Source organism: Haliotis cracherodii, unplaced genomic scaffold (assembly GCF_022045235.1).
Source record: "Haliotis cracherodii isolate W230 unplaced genomic scaffold, xgHalCrac1.p SCAF_3, whole genome shotgun sequence".
Lineage (NCBI taxonomy): Eukaryota > Metazoa > Mollusca > Gastropoda > Lepetellida > Haliotidae > Haliotis > Haliotis cracherodii.
This window is the reverse complement of record NW_027266286.1, coordinates 16,833,210-16,849,037: the sequence shown is the minus strand read 5'-3', so window position 1 is coordinate 16,849,037 and position 15,828 is coordinate 16,833,210. Positions and strand designations below refer to the sequence as shown.

At 40.9% G+C, this 15,828-nt stretch overlaps 1 protein-coding gene and 1 pseudogene across 1 annotated transcript; one reads left to right on the top strand and one right to left on the bottom strand.

The window, feature by feature from the left end:
• Nucleotides 1-334: 334 nt before the first annotated feature.
• LOC139473712 (lactose-binding lectin l-2-like) lies at nucleotides 335-10,290 on the bottom strand. Its single transcript, XM_071256431.1, has 3 exons — nucleotides 10,053-10,290; nucleotides 8,314-8,496; nucleotides 335-552 (listed from the first exon to the last, which is right to left on the bottom strand). Exons 1-3 carry the CDS (start codon nucleotides 10,288-10,290, stop codon nucleotides 335-337), a joined length of 639 nt encoding a protein of 212 aa, XP_071112532.1.
• Nucleotides 4,512-6,143, top strand: LOC139473986 (uncharacterized; annotated as a pseudogene).
• Nucleotides 10,291-15,828: the final 5,538 nt, after the last annotated feature.

The following is a 15,828-nucleotide window of genomic DNA, read 5'->3' as shown; positions in this document are numbered from 1 at the left end:
TGTGCTGTCCGAGGTCATGTGCTTCATGACTGTTACAATGTTGTGTTTGGGAGCTTGATTTCTTCGGAAATGTTCTTGCTACTTAAAATCACTTACTTTAAGTGCAATATATGCAATTGGGAGTAGGCCCGTACTATTCCAAACGTCAAGAAATTGTTTTTATTCGCGTAGTGAGTAGTCTTGTTGAAGCCGGAATATGTTTCACAGATTTAATGACATCAGAATCTGTGTGGCGTTTACATGAGATCGCACGTGATTTCATTCTAGGGAACAAAGTAACCAATGCGCCAAATGCAAAACATTACATTTCTGTTTTCACTCTAATGTTTTAAGCTTAAGACGTGAATACCACTTTCTCACATATATAGTTAATATTAGGACCAGTTAGACAATAAAATGATGACCATCCTTGAAGGTGTCCCGACAAAACTCCACACTCCTTGCCATTGATGGGATGATTTTTTTCCCAGGCATCGAAAGGCCCAAGTGTTTCTCCATTGCTCCATTTCCAAGTTCCAGAGACTTTGCGAAGCCCAATCCAAGAACGATCACCTGTAATACCCAATAGGATATTGAACTTGTTGTTTATTCGAAATAAGAGTGAGTTAGTATTAAATGTCGCCTTGGCAATATTCCAGACATATAGCAAAGGCGCAAATAGCTGAAATGTGTCCCATGGAGAAAAGAAAATTTAGATTGAAAGCTTCTATGAATGTGTGGTGTAAAACAGCTTGACAGGATATATACAAAAATATATACATGTTTCTATTATCAAAACTGACGTTCATGCACAAACACATGGTGTTACCACACAGTCCATATTCCTAGTAGCATATATGTAACACCACAAAAGTGATGCAGGACATCAACATCAAGCTGCAAAATAGGCATAAGTAAAATTATGATCCTTGCAATGATTAAAGCACAGCAGGAAAAACAATAGCCCCCTCGTTATGGACTACACTCATAAGCGCAGTTAATGACACTCAGTATATGAGGTCGTACAAAATCTAATTTGTGTAAGCCTGTCTGCAACAAATTAGTTTAAGTGAGAGGTTAGGCGCTCTACCACCAAAAAATCATGAGTTACTTCCCTTTGACTGTAAACCCAGTGAATCTGGGTGCATAACCGAGCGTATTGAATAACCAATCCCCATGTTGTCTCACGGTTACGTGATAACGTTAACTTGTGCGGGTCGTTATCTCGTTCTTGTCACAGCGACCAGCCAGCAGTAAACACTATCTCATTACAGCAAGTTTTTTGGGCGCGGGGAAAATGGATGTGCAAGAAGATGTCGGACGGGGAAAGGGTAGAAGAAGGAAGTTACGGCCCACTACACTGTCAGGTGGTTCGAGACAAGGTAAAGCGGCGAGGCAGTCAACAACCCAGCGAGCATCCGCCACAGTCAGCGAGGTTACAAACCAGCCTGACAACATGGCGCCAAACATCGCAGAGCAAGGCGGCAATGTCAGGTGAACTCACTTTACATCATAATTTCGTAAACCCCGTTCCATCGTCTGATATTATTATTGACTTGCCCGTAAATACGGTTCACAATGCTACATTTTCCAGCCCCACTCGCATAGGCCAGCGAACACATGATTTTAATGATAGGCCTAATTATGATCACATGCATATTACACCAGACGACATGGCACCAATCTCATCTGACCATGTGGGTTATCTCGTTCCCCAGGGGGTAAGGGACAAAATAAGGAATGGCGAGTTTATTGAACTGACAACATTGCTCAAAGGTTTGGACAAGGACAACGGTAATGATGGTACAATTAAGGTCAACTCAAATGGTCAACTTGAAATGGCTCGGCAAACTAAGGAAATTCAGTCTATCGAGGAATGGACATCAGCTTTCGTTGTATATTCATCTGTTTATCTTGAGCAGTTCCCAGGAAAACACCAAGACATACTCAAGTACATGCACACGATCAGACTAGCTGCTAGTAGGGGCCGTACGTTGCTTTTTACATATGGCTTTGGTTTCATTTGGCTGTCCCAGACGATTGGTAATGCAAATGCTTTCATTAAGTACTTTCGCATGCGTGCCATTGACATGTTTCATCAGAAATGGCATTCAGATATTTATGAAAATTCAAGATATGATACTTATCGCCAATTCAAGTCATTGCTTGAACCAGAATCCTATTTATCAAATTTACGGTACAGGAATTCTCGTAACATCCTTATTCGTTTCAGACTTGGCCTGAATGATCTAAAAATTAACACAGGGAGATTTTCATCTATTGAGAAATGGATACGATTATGCCCATTTTATGACATTGTTGTCGAAGATGAATACCATTTCATGTTTATTTGCCCTATATACGAAAATCTAAGAGACAAGTACTTACCGCAGTGGTCTCTATCTCATTTTAATGCTAAAAGATTGTCTTCATTACTGTCTTGCAAGGATCTTATAACACATCATCATCTGGCTTTGTACATACATAATGCTTTTTTGTTACGAAGTGAATTGTTACCTTGACTTTGTATTTTATAAAATATGTTATGTAACTCCGTTGTATATGGGCCTGTGGCCTTTCATACAATAAAGAATTGAATTGAATTGAATTGATGGGCACAGTATGACAGGCAGTTCAGACTTCGCATGGCTAGATCCACTATGTCTTGGGCAAGTATCCATACAGAACTCTGGTCATTGTACATGAATCAACCTGCAAATCGTTCATTTTCGTTCCAGTCAAAGAAAGGGTTGTTCTCACAAGCTGCTAATGCCCCTAAAGTGGGCTATTGCTGGGATTTTAACGAGATAGGCAAATTTTGTCGCAGGCAAAACTGCAGATTCCCACATGTCTGCTACAATTGTGGCGGTGGCCACCCCTACACTAAATGCAAAGGAAAGTATGCCCCTTCAGATCCAAAGAAGCCCTTTCTCAAATCTCAAGGCCCTAGGTCATAGTCCAGTCAAGCTCGATAACCTAAGATGTCTACTCGAGACCTATCCACACAAGGAAGATGCATTTATTTTAAGTGATGGTTTTTCTAATGGTTTTAGTTTACAGTACCAAGGGCCCAGGGAGGCTAGCACACATTGTCAAAATTTGAAATCAGCCAGAGATCCGGGTATGGAGCACATAGTCCTTCAAAAGCTCAACAAAGAAATATCACTCAGCAGGATGTCGGGCCCCTTTGAAGTACCGCCAATTTCAAATCTCAAAGTTTCTCCAATAGGGATTGTTCCAAAGAAGGAAATTGGGCAATATCGACTAATTCATCACTTGTCATTCCCTGAGGGTTCATCAGTTAATGATTTTATCAGTCCTCAGTTATGTTCAGTAAACTATTCAACAGTTGATGATGCCATTAGGATTATACAGCATTTAGGCCCTATAACATATTTGGCACAAGCAGACATAAAGAATGCATTCCGGTTATGCATGGTATCACCACAAGACTTTCAACTGTTGGGAATTACATTAAAAAATCAGTTCTACATTGACAAGGCTCTGCCTATGGGATGCAGTATGAGTTGCTCCATATTTGAAAAGTTTGCCACATTTCTCCAGTGGGTCGTTGAGACAAGGATTCAGTGTCAGGGGGCAGTGATGCATTATCTTGACGACTTCCTATTTGGTGGCAGCAGTCTGGACAAGTCAGACTGCCAGGAAGCACTTTCAACATTTTTGTCAGTTTGTGAAGCGCTAGGAGTTCTAATTGCAGGAGACAAAACAGTTACCCCAACACAAGTTCTAAACTTCCTTGGATTTAGGCTGGACACTGTCAAAATGCAGATTAGCATCCCCCAGGAAAAGCTGTTGGAAGCAATGGAGAAGTTCGAGTTCATTAAAACTAAAAGCAAAGTAACAAAAAAGCAAGTAGAAGTCTGCTAGGTTCTCTTAATTTCATCTGCAGAGCTATTCCAATTGGTAGAACATTCTTGCGTAGGACCATAGATGCCACATGTGGACTGAAGCGAGCCCACCACAAGATCCGGGTCACGCAATCGATGAAGGAAGATCTCCATATTTGGCTAGTATTTCTCAAACATCACAATGGTACATCACTGTTTTTAGATCGCTTCTGGACCAGCAGTCTTTCGCTACAGCTGTACACGGACAGCGCAGGTGGTGAGTCAGGAGGTTTCGGAGCATTCTTTCATGGAAGCTGGACGCGAGGATCCTGGCCTAATCACTGGCATGAAAGGGGTTTGACAAAGAACATTACAATGCTCGAGTTTTTCCCCATTTCTGTAGCAGTTAATGTTTCGAAAGAAGAACTCAGTGGTAAACAGGCTGTTGTTTCTATACTGAATAGGCAAACTACTAAATGCAAGGACACCATGCAGTATGTTCGAAAGTTTGTTCTCCACTGTCTCCAAATCAACCTGTTACATCCCAGGTTCTGAACATAGCGTGGCTGATGCACTTTCTCGTCCTCAGCTTCAGCGTTTCCGCTGCCTTGCACCAAATGCTGCTGTCAACCCGACTCAAGTTCCAGACAATCTTTGGATCATCTAAAATCTGAAGCTTTTACAATGATTGAAGCATCACTTTCATCGAACACACGGCAGACCTATGGAGCAGCAGTAAGATCATTTATGCAATTTAGGAGTGAACTTAACATCCCTCAAATATGGCCAGCAACTGTGGATCACGTATCATGCTACATAGCAGACATTTCTTGAAAAACTTATTCTAGTTCAAAAGCACTTCATCTGTCAGCACTCGCAAGACATCATAAAGTGAATTGCTGGCTTGACCCTACTGACCAATCCCTGGTGAGAAAGTACATGCAGGGATATAGAAAGGAAAACTGTACACATGATATCCGTCAACCAATAACCCTTGATATATTGAGAAAACTTTCAGGTGCCCTCAAACATGTGTGTAAATCAGATTATGAGTCATGCCTTTTTACAGCTTTGTTCAATCTTGCCTTTTTTGTTTTTTTTCGGATAGGAGAAATTGCACTTGCTTCTAAAAGGGACCGTGATAGACCACTTCAGTTCCAAAATGTAGCGATTGTTCAGGGAGCCTTACATGTAAGAGTTCGTTTTTCAAAAACCGATCAACTTGGTAGGGGTACGACACTGATTATCCCCCCCAAAACAGACCCAATCAGCTGCTCAGTTCGAGCAATCAACAGATACCTAACATATCGTCCATCACAACCGTCACAGTTTTTCATCTATCTGAATGCTACCCCAGTGACAAGGTACCAGTTTTCAGCTGTCCTTCAGAAAGCATTGAAATGTCTCAACGTTGACGCTCAACACTTCAAAGCACATTCTTTTAGAATAGGAGCAACTACCCATGCATCAAGAGTTGGTATATCAGACAATGTAATATGCATGTGGGGCAGGTGGAAGTCTGGGGCATACTCTACATACATAAGGCTTAACTTGTAAATGATATTAATTTACCCTTAATGTTATTCAGAAATTTGAAAGGTTGGATCCAGTCTCATATACTGGGCACACAGGAGAGCAGTTACCAGGCCAGTGGGTTTAAATCTTGGACTGAAAAAGCAACATGGCATGACAGTTAGGTGGTACGGGAGACGGGGAATGAAGTGGGGATCTTTAGTTCCTTTCATTACGCAGCAGTTAGACAGGTATCCTCCACCCGCGTGGCTTCTTATTCACTTGGAATCAAACAATCTTGTCGACACTGCAACTCAACATTTACTTGACACGGTCAACCAGGATTTGCAAAAGCTGCAATCCATGATGACGGGTACTGTGTTGATATGGTCTGACATTCTACAGCGGGTTACATGGAGAGGCATCTCTGATGGCAGGATAATGGAGAAGAAGTGAAAGCGATATAACAGATTTGGCAGAAAAGCGGTTCTCAGCAAAGGAGGCCGTGCAATTGGACACTCAGAAATTACTGTATCTGTTCAAGGTTTGTTCAGGGAGGACGGCGTTTACCTCTCAGACATTTGAAATGACACTTTTCTAAATTCATTGCAGGGAGGCCTGGAGAATTTCATTGCCAGGTCTGATGTGCTTGTATTCCAAATCGAGATATATGCCATGACACAGTTGCATTATCTTTGGTTCAGTGGGTGGGATGAACTTGCTATAAAGCAAGTCCAGTGGCGGAGGTCATGGCAGGCGTACCAAATATGTGACATAATGGTTTGTCACCACAGGACTATTTGAACCTCATGTTGTGTGTAACCACGGATGGTAAAGTATTTACCCAAAAGTTTGTAGCTAACCTGAACCTCACGTTGTGTGTAGCCACGGAGGGTATTTAGTGTGTGTGTTTGTGCTTGTATTATATTCCGGCCCATTTGGTCTTGATGTTTACTGTTGCTGCCGCATAACGGTGTGCATATCAACCTCGGATGCACTAGCAAGTTAACTTTGTGTGTGTGATAAGTGTACAACATGTACCCTTGTATAGCACCCTGTATTTTTCTGAATTGCCCATCCTTGTAAGGTCGGTGTTCAGTATCAAAACATGTCGTGACTTCCGCCATGTAATAAAGCTGCGCCCATATTTTCCATTCAATTGTCGTTATGTTATCCTTGGCATTCACACTTAAGAGCTGCATACGAATGGTCCTTCTATTCCTGCACAGTCATCGTATTAGATCAAAAAGGTCATGCATGAGTGTTTGATTGGCGGTGGGGGGTGAGGGGTTTGGGGTGGGGGTGGGGGGGGTGGTTCTATAGAATGGGGAGCCAGTGAAGATGCTGTCGATGTCTGCTCGGTCCTTAAGTTATCAACTCTATCCAACCCTGAAAACTAAGCCTTCACCAATTTCAACCAGAACACGACCATCAAGAGGACCATCTCCACCACACTCTAGCCCAAACCTACACCAACAAGACCATCATCCTCCCTATCACAATCACCTTACCATTCACTGGCAAGGCCTCTCATCAAACAAGCACCAAGCAGGCATCTACCCCATACACCATCTTCACTGTCCCCCATCCCTAAGAACCATCCTCCTAGTTAATGGCTGCAACCCCCACTCCAACACTCCAACAAGCAGCCCCCAAAGGAGTAATCTATAAGATTAACTGTGACTGTGGTGACTCGTACATTGGTGAAACCTCCCGCCAAGTAGATTCCGGCACCAAAGAACATAAGACCTTGACAGCCAAAGCAGACGGCAAATCAGCCCTCTCAGACCAGCAGCAAAACACCCCTAGCCGTCAAATTCATTTCGACAAAGTCCAAATCCTCTCAACCAAATATCAGGACTTCACACCAAAAGAAAACTCTCAGAAGCTATTGAAATCCGCCGTCACAAACCTTTGTTCAACATAACTAATCAGCTTAGATAAACTTAGTTTGTCACAAGTGTTTCATACTTTTAATTCTTATCCTTACTGTACATCTGGCTTCATTACCCGTGTGCTTCATTACCTGTGTTCTATTTGTTGTTCCTACTGTACATTTGGCCTCATCCAATTAACTCCCAGTATATGCTACTTGTTATCTATTACCTGCTGTTGTCAATGTTTATCAGCTGCTTATCACAACATGTCATGCTCTCTTATCACTCATCACTCATGCTTTTTGTCACTCCAGCGTGATAATGGTGTAAGAATCTACAGTAAACTACGGTTATAACGAACACGCTTATAACGAACTGGCCGATATAACGAAATTATTTTTTAGTCCTGGCCATTTGTTGTATATATGCTGTATATATTCTTATAACGAACTACGGTTATAAAACACTAAAATTAGTGGTCAGTTTGAGTTCGTTATAACCATAGTTTACTGTACATCGAAACGTCGCAATATGCAACAAAACAAAATTTGTTTTGTGTGAAGGTGTGCATAATGCATGAGTAAAGACGCATAAACAAAGCTAACAACAGAGGTCTACAACACAGATATAAGCTCAATAACATATGGTATGGATATAAAATTTCATAATATGCAAAACTGATAGTTTCAATATGGCTGACGTGGATGCCATGTATAATATGTGACCGATATTCGATGTCCACGATTTGGAGATACTATAGTTGAGACCATTCTTGCAATGTTTCAACTTTATATGCTTTGGAGTTTTCGAGGAGCTGTCACCCATGTAAAAGTTCACGACGTTCAATATGTTAACTAAATATTTTAAGATTGGGTATTGTATACGTTATGGAAAGTTTCTGCTCATAGTCCTAAAATAATAAATCGCGACATGACAATAAAATCCTGATATTGGCAAAATACTTCATATGAGTGGTAGCTGGGTGAATGAGTGGATATCTTGTTATCGTGCCCCAACATGGAGGTTCTGCGGCGGCGTTAAAGAAACAAAGTAAGGCTGCCTATGATCTTTGCTGGCTGAGCAGCATTCATATTCACCTGAAGTCGGATGTAATGTTAGGAGATGAGCGTTCTTCTCGGCGGTGTCAACGACAACAAGACTTGCTCCAGCATCTCTGCACGCGGTCTCCGCCGTAGTTATGTCCACCTTGTAATCACTGCGCTTGTAGCAGAGATTTGAGGGACGGTGGTAAATCCAGCCAGCTGATAACAAACACCCAGCTAAAAGAGAGACTTTTATTCATTAAGTGAAATATAAACGAGATAATAGATAATAAAAGATGTAATGAGTTGGTCATTAGATCCCATCAGCCGGAGGCTTGATCACATCCAAATAGTGAGTGAGTTGGGTTTAACGTGAGTGGGTGAGTTTAACGGTTTAACGCCGCTTTTAACAGTATTACAGTTATATCACGGCGTGTCAGCTTAATGTGGGAGGAAAGCCCGAAGTGATGCAGGTCTAAGACGTTTACCTCTTCGGTGAAACCAACGAGCACGGGTATGGTGCTGACAAACCTAGAAACATATGCGGGGCGAATATGGATTCGAACCCACAATCATAGATTTCTGGCGTGCTAAAGGGACACAACTCTGCACAGCGAATTGCGGCGCCTTAGACGACTGGGCCACCCGTGCCCCCCACATCCAAATAAAACTGTTATTGTTATCCCTCTCACAACTAAGTACAGCAGAACTTAACAATCTTGTTTTATGACAATACATATAATCATACCACCATATATATATAGCTTGGGTTTAGGGGAATGTAATGTACGAGAGTGAGTTAACATCGGCAATGTTTCGGTTTCTTGACCGTAGTAACACATGAGTGTTTCGTCGGACGTAGGACTTCCTCTTTGATAACATCCGTATACAAATTGTGGGGAATATATTTTACCAAGAAATAGGCATCCCCATGGGGACCAATTGTGCTCCCCCTTCTCGCTGATTTTGCTGATCTGTTTCGATATTTATGTCAGTCCAAACAAGTATATTTGGCCAAGAAGTTTAACTTAACCTTCAGGTACATCGATGATCTGATATCGTTTAATAACCATCAGATAGCCACGCCCCTTCCACTGATTTACCCACCTGCTAGTGACATATTGGAGACCAGGGAGGCTGGCTCATCTGTTTCAATTAAGGACCATGCATAAAGATTCAGAGTGACAAAACACTCCCCTCAAGATTGTATGACAAGAGGGATGACTTCAAATGTTCAATAGTCAACCTTCCCTTTAATGTCGGCCAATATTCCAGCAGCTCCAACCTTTGGTGTTTACTTTTCACAACTTTGAGATACAACCGAGCATACTTATATGTTTTGTCAGGTGAACAATTAACTTGAGTCATGTCGAGCACTTTTTGGTGGCCACATTTCACAACTTTTAATGTACAATCGAGCATGTTCTTTCTGCTAAAATTTCAAACAGCGTCCTGCGACTCTAGCTCAAAAGTTGGTTGATCAAGGTTTCAACATTTAAGGCCTCAGGAAAGGAATGGTAGATACCCCCAAATTTGACGAATCAGTGACAAAGATCATGCCCGATACATTTCCCTATTTGGACTTATACCATATATTCCCGTTTTGTTCAGGTGAACTATTGACTTTTCTTTGCATGTGTTTGTGACGAGTGCCATCAATAGGACGGGATTCGCTCACCTTTTCGCAAACACCTGGTATCATCACTATATGTATATGAGCTCATGATATAGTCGGAATCGTAAATCGATGTTGACTTGTATTTACAAAGCTTGGGAAACGCTTCATCCCCTACCTTGATTCCAAACGTACAACTTCATTCCCGTGGAAGATGCTAAGACACTGTCACCATCTCGATATACGTGCGATGACACTGCACATTGGTGAGTCGCTTTGTTGTAGAAGATGGAGGAACATCCAGTGCTTGAGTAACACTGTATCACACAGTTGAACAACGTGCTTGTCATGGCTGGTGTCAGACTGGTGTCAAGAACATCGGACAGGGCGACTGACATGAATAACTGTATAGCCATTGTGCCTGCAAAGTTGGAATCGAACCATGTAACTACCTTAGTGAGTGTGATTATTGCAGCTGTATTTAGTTGTACGTTTTCATCCTTAAAAATTGAAAATACCAAATTGGCGTGTAAATTTATCGATTTGTCTTGGAATCTGAAACATTCATATGATGTGTTTCAATACAGTGAGATTCACATCGAGTCCGATTGGAATCGAACCATATATGACTTCCGTAATGTGTATGTTGTTTAACAGCGCCATATTCCAGCCTTATCTTCTTTTGGCGTTTTATTCCTTCATACTAGAGGTACAATGTTGTTAAAAAACAAAAATCGAATTGTGAAAAACAAAATGGTCTTGGCATCTAAATATTCATATGATGTGCGGCATTTTCAATAATTTTCAGATTTGGTAGTGTTTGGTTTGTTTGTTGTTTTTCATACATGTATGTAAACGGCGTGTAATTAATTGAGTCTGGAACAAGTGATTGATATTGTGAGAGGCAATCCATGTCGTCTGGGTACTTTAACAAACAATTGAAAGAGACAAGAAGGATAGTTGTAAACACATAACTGGCGTAGACAAGTAACTAGCAAATGTGTGTCCTAACTATAACAACGAACATGATCCAATTCATTTATAATACAGTAAACTACGTGTATAACGAACTGACGGATATAAAAAACATATTATGTTTTACTCCCGACCATTTCTTGTGTATATGCTGTAAATATGCTTGTAACGAACTACGGTTATTACGAACTAAAATTAGTGGTCCCTTTGAGCTCGTTATAACCGTAGTTTACTGTATTCTAAAGTCTGTAACTTTTATTCCACCGCGCCAAATGCTTGCAGTAACTTCCTAACTAGCAAACCATTAGACGTATTTCCCTTACGTCAGTTGACGTCACTCTGCACCACGTCACCTGGTCTGACCAATTGATCCTTCGGCTCCGTGTTACAACCAGCATAGGTTAACTTGTTCCAACCAAGATCGGGGGCACGACCTCTATTGATGTAGCTACAGGCATGGCAAGTGTTTTATCCAACCGGAAGTGGTATCATTAAACCGGAAATGCAGTTACAAGCACATCATGTTCTGTCTTATGTTCTCTTCCTTTAGACATGAGACCGCCTCTGTGGTCTGGTGGTAGAGCGTCCGCCCGGAGAGTGGAAGGTCCGGGGTTCGATTTATACTAAAAGACGTTAAAAGATGGAACTTGTTGTTACCCTGTCTGGCACTCGGCATTAAGGGGCTAAAACAAGGACTGGTCGGCTCGGAGTCAGTATACTGTGTCTGAGTGGGGTATTCATGTTAAATGCGGCATGGTATCTCAGTGAGCTAGCACTATAAATCGGCATCAGTCCGGACTAGTACAAGCAGCCACACAAACACACACCCGTACATGCACGTCGCTATATAAGTGCAATAATCTTGGACGCGACGTTTTTGTGATCATATCATATATTGTTCACCGCGCTTTGATTTCTGTCGTTCACGCTTTATATTTATGCTTTCCCTTCCCTCTGTGTGGGCGATAACTATTGATCCGCCTGTTTGTATAGATATCATATGTATGTGATCCATTCACATAATTTTCACCGCTATTTTTCCTTTACGCCCCATGGAACCTACTTCAGAGACTGGTGATTATCCGGCGTTGGCGTTTTAAATTCGTAAACCGGAAGTGATATCACAAACCTTGAAGTACATACCTTTTTTTTTATCAATGCTGTTAGAGGCACCTAAGTGATGTCATTAACCCAGAAGAGTTAATAACTTTGTCATGAAGTTAGCTAATGGCGGTGCACTACAATGAGCATGATGTCCCAAACAGGAAGTCTAACTTGACTACAAGCACTGCCCCTTTTAAGATTGTACTCCACCGGGTCCAATTTTCTCCCAGATCGAAAGTGATATCATTATAACGGAAGTCCTTTTAATTTTTTGGTGTTAAAGTAGCTAGAAACATAGGATTAACTGTTTGTGCATACGTTTCCCGAAATAGGTACCGATGTAATTAAACATACTTTGGTATTAAGGCAGCATGGGGTTCAGTTTTGGGGCATTCAGGGAAGGGATGGTTGGGCATGGAGCTGCAAACAGCTTTCCACTTTGTGTTTCACAATCGCACTATTTTGGGTAGAAAACACCAAATACTCCACACAAGACGTTAACACTGAAGTATGTTTTCTCTTGAATAAACATTACCTTGGCTCAAGATTATTTCTAATTCTAGCAATAAAGTTAAACGGTTTTTTAAAAGACCACATAAAGTAAGCTGTTGGTCTCAAGGGGGACCAAAGCGAATGTGACAAAAGTGGTAAGCAATTATATTATTTAGCACGTTATCCTTAATGATCAGAGCGTCATTAAACGTAGCTACAACGTAGCTGTCAAAGCGGGACGGGTGTACCCACAGATGGCATGATACAATAGACCTAAACATTGAATATCATGGGTATGTTGCATCCCTGTCCGTACCCCAAATATTTCGATTGGAAACTGTCTGCAGTGGTTCTTAAATTAGGATAAGATAACCTTTGACCACCTGCGTAGACCATGTTCAAAATTGGACCAAAACCCCAATTGAATACAATTCAAATATTTGTCACAAATGTGCCCCGCCACAGACGGGATCGAATCATTTGTGATACCTCATTCTATTTCTCCTGGAGTACTATGTACTAAGTGTCCTGTGTGGAAATATTGATTTATTTATTTCAGTATGAATGTCAGCGTCAGAGTCGCAAAGTACACACCAAAAAATGAATTCTACGGATACGGTACACTGCTGGTAGATAATCAATCATATGTTTTGTTTTTTTACGGGTTGCATATTAAATATTTCATCCGTGAAAATCGTTCACTTACCAAAGGATTTCCGCCCATCAGAAACATGTCAGCATTTTAAGCGGAAAAGTTCGATTGATGACGCAGATTGTATTGTGTCTGGTTTAAGTACCGTACATGGAAATATTTTTTTTATAAAGCTGCAGTTGTATAAACGGGTATTTACCGGGTTTTGAGTATTGAAATTTGTATTGACAATGTGTTTTGCTTTCGAGTGCATCTATAACTGATGTTTGTTTGTTTGTTTGTGTGTTTGTTGTTTAACATCGCACTCAGCAATATTCCAGCTATATGACGGCAGTCTGTAAATAATCGAGTCTGGACCAGACAATCCAGTGATTGACAGCATGAGCATCGATCCACACAATTGGGATCGATGCCATGTATCAACGCCCCATGGAACCTACTTCAGAGACTGGTGATTATCCGGCGTTGGCGTTTTAAATTCGTAAACCGGAAGTGATATCACAAACCTTGAAGTACATACCTTTTTTTTTATCAATGCTGTTAGAGGCACCTAAGTGATGTCATTAACCCAGAAGAGTTAATAACTTTGTCATGAAGTTAGCTAATGGCGGTGCACTACAATGAGCATGATGTCCCAAACAGGAAGTCTAACTTGACTACAAGCACTGCCCCTTTTAAGATTGTACTCCACCGGGTCCAATTTTCTCCCAGATCGAAAGTGATATCATTATAACGGAAGTCCTTTTAATTTTTTGGTGTTAAAGTAGCTAGAAACATAGGATTAACTGTTTGTGCATACGTTTCCCGAAATAGGTACCGATGTAATTAAACATACTTTGGTATTAAGGCAGCATGGGGTTCAGTTTTGGGGCATTCAGGGAAGGGATGGTTGGGCATGGAGCTGCAAACAGCTTTCCACTTTGTGTTTCACAATCGCACTATTTTGGGTAGAAAACACCAAATACTCCACACAAGACGTTAACACTGAAGTATGTTTTCTCTTGAATAAACATTACCTTGGCTCAAGATTATTTCTAATTCTAGCAATAAAGTTAAACGGTTTTTTAAAAGACCACATAAAGTAAGCTGTTGGTCTCAAGGGGGACCAAAGCGAATGTGACAAAAGTGGTAAGCAATTATATTATTTAGCACGTTATCCTTAATGATCAGAGCGTCATTAAACGTAGCTACAACGTAGCTGTCAAAGCGGGACGGGTGTACCCACAGATGGCATGATACAATAGACCTAAACATTGAATATCATGGGTATGTTGCATCCCTGTCCGTACCCCAAATATTTCGATTGGAAACTGTCTGCAGTGGTTCTTAAATTAGGATAAGATAACCTTTGACCACCTGCGTAGACCATGTTCAAAATTGGACCAAAACCCCAATTGAATACAATTCAAATATTTGTCACAAATGTGCCCCGCCACAGACGGGATCGAATCATTTGTGATACCTCATTCTATTTCTCCTGGAGTACTATGTACTAAGTGTCCTGTGTGGAAATATTGATTTATTTATTTCAGTATGAATGTCAGCGTCAGAGTCGCAAAGTACACACCAAAAAATGAATTCTACGGATACGGTACACTGCTGGTAGATAATCAATCATATGTTTTGTTTTTTTACGGGTTGCATATTAAATATTTCATCCGTGAAAATCGTTCACTTACCAAAGGATTTCCGCCCATCAGAAACATGTCAGCATTTTAAGCGGAAAAGTTCGATTGATGACGCAGATTGTATTGTGTCTGGTTTAAGTACCGTACATGGAAATATTTTTTTTATAAAGCTGCAGTTGTATAAACGGGTATTTACCGGGTTTTGAGTATTGAAATTTGTATTGACAATGTGTTTTGCTTTCGAGTGCATCTATAACTGATGTTTGTTTGTTTGTTTGTGTGTTTGTTGTTTAACATCGCACTCAGCAATATTCCAGCTATATGACGGCAGTCTGTAAATAATCGAGTCTGGACCAGACAATCCAGTGATTGACAGCATGAGCATCGATCCACACAATTGGGATCGATGCCATGTATCAACCAAGTCACCGAGCCTGACCACCCGATCCCGTTAGTCGCCTTTTACGACAAGCATAGCCGCCACGTCAACATTGGCTTCAGCGTTAAGTTCAACCCTGAGAAAACCGAAAGTATTTCATTCTCCCACAAAACGGTACTATTAAATTTCCTAATGGATGGAATCATTATAAAAGAAGTTGAAATGCAGAAACATTTAGGCATAGTTCCATAAATGCCTATCAGCTTGAAATAACCTTCAGTCCATATCCTAGAATATCTAGAAAGAGAGTATAGTTGATAATACCGTCCCTTCATTATTCGAGGTCTACCACCAAAAACAACCCATTGCCGTTTATTCACCTTCAACCCCAAATCAATTTCCATTTAAAGATAAAACAAAATGTGTACTATAACTGAATAAAGCTATGATTTCCCCACATAAAGATCAATTTCTTTAAGACAATTGTGATGATTTGCTTTACATCATTAAATATTGCATAAATATTGAGCAATAAAATTCCATAGATATAAGCAAAATATGTTATCACCAAAAGAAGAAACATGCATACCAAGGTATAGCTTAAAAGACTGAGTGAGTGAGTCGGGTTTAACGCCGCTTTTGTCAGTATTACAGTTGCATCGCGGCGTGTCAGCTTAATGTGGGAGGAAAGCCCGAAGTGATGCAGTTCTAAGACGTTTACCAC

What these genes read in the sequence shown, in the direction of transcription:
- LOC139473712 (XM_071256431.1), bottom strand. Translation starts at nt 10,290, where the DNA reads ATGGCTATACAGTTATTCATGTCAGTCGCCCTGTCCGATGTTCTTGAC. An exon ending in GTTGTACGTTTGGAATCAAG is followed by an intron (nt 8,497 to 10,052) that starts GTAGGGGATGAA and finishes TCTCTCTTTTAG; the next exon opens with CTGGGTGTTTGTTATCAGCT. An exon ending in AACATTACATCCGACTTCAG is followed by an intron (nt 553 to 8,313) that starts GTGAATATGAAT and finishes TGGGTATTACAG; the next exon opens with GTGATCGTTCTTGGATTGGG.